This window comes from Tenrec ecaudatus, chromosome 6 (assembly GCF_050624435.1).
Source record: "Tenrec ecaudatus isolate mTenEca1 chromosome 6, mTenEca1.hap1, whole genome shotgun sequence".
Taxonomy (NCBI): domain Eukaryota; kingdom Metazoa; phylum Chordata; class Mammalia; order Afrosoricida; family Tenrecidae; genus Tenrec; species Tenrec ecaudatus.
In genome coordinates, this window is record NC_134535.1 from 21383834 (window position 1) to 21389833 (window position 6000).

General features: G+C 40.9%; 1 protein-coding gene across 2 annotated transcripts in view; it reads left to right on the plus strand.

Moving 5' to 3' along the window:
• Positions 1–5758, plus strand: part of SLC41A2 (solute carrier family 41 member 2) — a 144659-nt gene extending 138901 nt beyond the window's left edge. For both annotated transcript variants that reach the window (XM_075551057.1, XM_075551055.1), the window contains exon 11: positions 3659–5758. In XM_075551057.1, the coding sequence (XP_075407172.1) occupies positions 3659–3844 (186 nt within the window). In that variant the 3' untranslated portion in view covers positions 3845–5758. The remainder of the gene's footprint in view (positions 1–3658) is intronic.
• Positions 5759–6000: the final 242 nt, after the last annotated feature.

Below are 6000 nucleotides of genomic sequence, written 5' to 3' on the forward strand. Positions count from 1 at the left end.
AATAAGTTATGCATATTTCATAAGAGCAAACAGACTATGTGAAAACACAGCTTACCTTGGTTTGATTGTAGATGTGTTTTCTCGGTGAAAGTCATGCATTCTTTAAATAATATTTGGTTATGAAACAAAACCTGTTGCTTTAAAAAGTATCTGCTCCTCATTGTAGCTTTCATAATTACACACAATATTCCAAGCACTGATATCCTTTGTTAACTTGCCAAAAAAATTCTTTTTAAACTTGCTTGAAAACTCTTAAGCCATCACAATGCTTTTCTAAAAGCAATTCCCTAGGAAGGAATTTGATTGTAGATTCAATGAGCGGAGTAAGAATGTGAGTTTGGACAGCTGTGAAGGACTGCAGAGGGGATAGATCCATCATTGTCTTCTCTTGTCCTTTACGACAGCCAGTGTCTTACCTTGTGCTGCAGAGGTGGGAGAGACTATGAGAAGCTGGGAGTCTGTTCCTTTATTTCACAAGGCCCAGACTCGGGCCGAGTGGTCCATCGTCATCGCTGGCTACAAACAAATGTTTATATGTCTTCTATGCAAATCCTTCTTAAATAGTAATGGTCCTATAAATTAGGAGACTGGAATGAAGTCTGGAACAAATGCAATGAGAATAGTATCTACTGAGTACTTACTACTAGGTACCAAATCTTAGTATTTTGCAAGAAACTGAGGTGTCAAAGAGGAAAAATGCATGGTTTTCCACCTCTGGGGATTTCATACATGTTAGACCAGCATCATTTAAACAGTTCTTATCAAAATCATAAAAAAATGTAGATATGTCTATGTAAATATATGTTTCACAATGAAAAGCCTTAGCTATCTATGTCTTATATGTGTTAATACAATATAATCAATATAATATTCTATTTTAATTTTTAATGACTAGCTATATTAAACTGGTTCCATGACCCACTCACAGGTTAAATATTACAGTCTGGGAAAATACACACACAAGCACACATATTTGTGTATTTTATCAGTCATGCACTATATAATATCTGTCCAGCAATGTCTGACTATACAAACATCTGTGGCCCCTTAAGGTTATCATGTAGTTCAGAATGCCTATGGGAGAGCAGGACCTAAGGAAGGCAACACACGTGTGTTATATACAAAGCGATTGTGTTGGCAGGCTTATAATGGTATAGTACATGTGGGAGGCTTCAAAGAGTTCATGGAAAAATAGAATTGAGAAATAATGGAGTTTTTTCATGAGCTTCTTGAGGCCTCCTCTTTTAACTTAAAATGCATATCTTGCTCGTCATAATAAACTAGCCTAAGTTACTGGCATCTCTACATATCTCACTGTACTTTCTCTTGTTGTTTCTCTGTGATATGTGCTTTCCTTCTATGAGTAAGACCGTTGCCGTGTAGCATCGGCTGCTTCCACTCGTAGGCAGCAGCACTCAGTCCTAAGTGTTGTAGTGTTCTCTCTCTCTCTGTTGACTCCTCGGAAAATATGACCGTGAGGAGCATCTTGGCCTCCCACACACAGCACAACCCGAGCTGACGAGAGCAGCAGCAAGAGGCCACGGAGAATCAGTCAACGTGGAAGTGGAACAGAGGTTACTAAACCTCACCCAAGTTGGAAAACTACTGAATGCTGTTTGTGATTGAGGCATGTATGTTTGCTAAGTGTGTAATATGTGTTCACACAACTCCCAAATCACATAGCATCCTGTTCCACAGAATAGGACTGTGACCATTAGGTAACACGTGTGTGTGTGTGTGCTTGCACGTGCGTGTGCATTTTGTCACTCTTGTTGCCCAGGGGTGCTCCTGGGTGGGTTCTAATCCCTGACTTTCAGGTTAGCAGTTGATTTCAAGCCACGTGTAACACCCCGGCTCACGGTGTGCAGTACATCTCTCTCCAACTAGGCATGAAGTTACAGCCTCAACGCGCTCCTCTCAGGATTTGAGGGCATTGCTCCTCTTTCCCCAGTGCTGCTGTGGGAAAGGTCAGGTGGTCAGAGCCTGTCTTCCTGCTTTTATTGGAATCAGAGGACGTAGTTATCGAGTGTTTCTGTGTGCCAAGAGCTGTTATTAATGCTCTGCGCTTGAACTTCACAGAATCTCTGAGACAAGGATGATTTTCTCTTACAGGGACAGATTGAGACATGGAGAAGTTCTCCGTGAGAGGGAGGTCTACTGATAGGATGGGAAGGGCTTGCTGTTAAAAGGATGGAAGGAGCTGGCCAGTTCATTACGGGGACTCTGCGCGTGAGTGAGCCTGTGATCTGCTGGACCGATAGATTGTGACCACTGCTGCCCAAGGATGTCAATGCAGACTTGCTGTTGACCCTCATTTTTATCTACTCCCTCATAGTTCCTAATGTCCTTGAGTCTTGAATTCCCCCTACTAGATTCCTCTAGAAACTCCCTTCGTTTTCCCACCTGGAAAGGACAGTTGTGGACTAATGAGAGCACATGGACATTGGCTCACTGCATGCACTGACGTTAAAGTAGTCCCTCCTCCAACCTCACTTAACAGCCAGTCCCTTCATGGATTCTGCAGGGCAAGCTGGCTTCCTGTCTGAGCTATTCCAGGCTGTAGCTTCTTCAGCTCCAGTCAATCACTTCCCAGATTCATGTGTATACTTTTTAAATTACAGCTTGCAAACATTTAGGAAGTTAGGGAAAATAAAGTAGCCATGCATTTATACCACCTACTTCAATCAAGCCTCAGCACATTATCTGATATTTAGATGATAAATAAGAAGGCCTTCTTAGATTTGGTTGGTGCTTTCTGTGTATTTGGGGGTCAATTCATTTCCTTGTCAGTGCCATTTTGAATTAGCCAGTATCGTCATGTGGGTTTTTGAACTGCTCTTCCAGAAGTATTTAAGAGTATTTGTTTAGCTATCCTCTCATCCATAGACATTTTATGTTATCTCCGTTTTTATTTTTTGCTTTTACTGCAATGATGTCATGAGCATTCTTGCACACATCAAAGGGGTTCTCTGCAGGGTTTCTGGAAGAACAGGACAACACTGGTACCCTTGATCTTTGGAGGATCCTCACTGGGTGTAGGTTCAGTAGAACCATTATCTCAAGTTTCTGTAAACCATGAACAAGTTTATCCTTTTACCTCCGTGTTGCAAAACAAACTAAAAAATTTTAAAACAACATGTTTTCTCTGTGGAATTGCTAAGTTAAGGAGACGCATACCTTCAGATTTATTAGATTCAGCCAGATTTCTCTCCAAAGTCAGGGTACCCGGTTCCCAGTACATCTCTGTCACTGAGGTAAAGAATTCCAACTCCACTCCAATAGCACACTGCCCCGATGGGGAGAAGAGTGTTCTGTGTGGGACTGTGTGGGTGTGAGCCCGACTCTTCCACTGTCCAGCTGGGTTTCTTACATGCCTATAGTTTCCTCATCTGTCAGTAAGATGATAAAAATCCACAACAAACAATAGCGATGTTTTCGAAAATTAAAGCACATATTTGAAGCTCTTGGAAGACACCACCTGGTTCTATACTACTACGTAAACTTTTATTTTTTGCTGGTCGATGTGTCTGAAGTGGAATTTAAGGTTGTTTTCACTGGCACTTGGTCCCCACCAGAACCCTGCAGCCCTGCCCGGGACCCTGTCTGATGAGCCCGGAGTGTCTAGGCAACAGGAGTGATGTCTGACCTTCTCTCCTAGGTGTTCATCTTGCTGTGGATCGCTGACTGGATGGTCCACCACTTCTGGAGGAAAGGAAAGGACCCGGATAGTTTCTCCATCCCCTACTTGACCGCACTGGGCGACTTGCTGGGGACCGCTTTGTTGGCCTTGAGTTTTCATTTCCTTTGGCTTATTGGAGATCGAGATGGAGACGTTGGAGACTAACGAGCCCTACAGTTGCTGTCACGTGACCCAGGAAGAAAACCCAAGACAGCAACGTAGGGTTCTTTCTCAAAAATTTTAACTCAGCATCATTTTCACTCAGCCCTGGTTCAATTAAATGGCCTTACATTTTCTTTTAAAGGAATTCATGTTGAGGCCAGATCAAAGAGAATTTGTGCTGCTTTTTATAGTATAAATGATAATTTGCATTGCTAGAGATCCACACTCAAGCTTTGAAATTAATTACATAAGAAAGAAGATAGGGTGTTTACAACGAGTCATTTTGAAGCCCCACACTCCCAGCAGAAATGTGCTTTGTTGTTTGGCTTGCAACGCAGGCTGTAGGAGACGGGGCTGGGGCTCTCCCCTGTCTCGCAGATGCACAGTGTTGTGTTGCTGAGCCAGCCATACAGTGAAAGGGGCCTGTCAGACTCCTGGTGTATTTGAGCAAAGGTGAACTTACACTTATTGGTCCATCCCCCTCGTGGCCGCCCCCCCAAATACTGATTTAATTTTAACTCTGCAGAAATTTCAGACAGAACAGAGATCACTGTAATCCGTGATTTGTAGGAATATTAGTGCTTTTTTTTCCTTCCAGAAAAATTTAATGATAGTCAAAAGAAGAGGATCACTGATCACTTGGAGATTGGAAGGGACAGTCTCTTGTGTGTGTATGTAAGAGAGAGACAGAGAGAGAGAAGTACATGAGAGAACATGAATGAACAGGAGAGCAGGCAGAGCTGTTTAAGCAAAATTAAGCTTGGATTGTTGATGGCAAAGATCACAGTGCTGTTGGCATATCAATTTTATATCATTTTCTTGACCATATTCATTGATACGTTTTACCATTTGGTCCGAATATTTTGCTACTCACCAGGATTTAGTATTTGTTATCTACATTATAAATAATAGTTCCTTCTTCATAAAACAACAGACAAAATCAAAATATGTGTAAGATTTAATGAGCAAGTAGATTCAGTTGCTGTTTCAAAGAACTCTTCGGCGTGCTCCTTTAAATGAGGGTTGTTTGGTCACCTTTGGTTAGTATTCAAGCCCAGACAAACCATCTGTTTCCACAGACGTATTTTTACAAGGGACCCTATTGTACACACTGCTCTGTTTCATAAATATTTTTTCTCGAACTCTAAATTCATAATCAGCCCTTAAATTTTCAGTACAGAAACATTTTTATAGACAGCTGGTTCATTTTAAAATGCTGAACAATTGCTCTAATTTTATCAGATATTATTTAATCATGCAACTGATAAGGGAAGAGAATTCACATTGATTTTGATCATCCTGCTTTCAGTTGTGACTTACTGTTCAAATCCTGTAACTTGTAGGTTGTTTATAAACATACTAGGCAGTGTTCCTACTGGGCTCTTTAAAATAAGAGGCCAGTGGCTTAAGAGTTAAATATTTTTGCTTTTTTAAAACTTAAATTATTCTACTCTTCTGCCTTTTAATGAAGCATCTACGGCAGAGAACAGAACTAATTATACAATTTCTCCTTTGGAGAGTTATAATGTCACATAGTGAACATTCTTATAAAAGAAAGAATGATTAAGTTTAAGTTGATGAATATTTAACTGCAAGGGTTTTTATTTTTAAAAATTACATGAATAATCTGTTTGACTTTATTGTAAAGCATTTGTAAATTACTTACTTACATTTGTGCTGTATGATTCATGAGCACTTGAATTTCCCAATGGTTTCTATTTTGATTTTTTTAATGCAAAAAAAATTGCATGCCCAGCAAACCATGTCTTTTAAGAATGTGTAAGTAGTGTGTGATATATTCCAAAGCACTTTCAAGAACATTCTGCTGTTTAGTACTCACAACAAGCACCCATTGCCACTGAGTCAGTTCTGACGCATCATGACTGTTGACACAATAGAACTACCCCTTTGGTCCCAGGGGATGAGCAGAAAGCTTCATCTTTCTCCTGCAGGTTTACTGGTGGGTTTGAACTGGTGACCTTGTGGTTAACAGCCCAGCACGGAACACACTACATCACCAGGGGTCCTCTGTTTATCCATGTTGGTTCCTGTGAAATAGGTCAAGTAGATGTTGTTAAGCAGCTCTGGTTAAGTGCTTGGCTGCTATCTGAAAGGTCAGTGGTTCAAAGTCACCCCCTACTCTGAGGGCGAAAGATGTG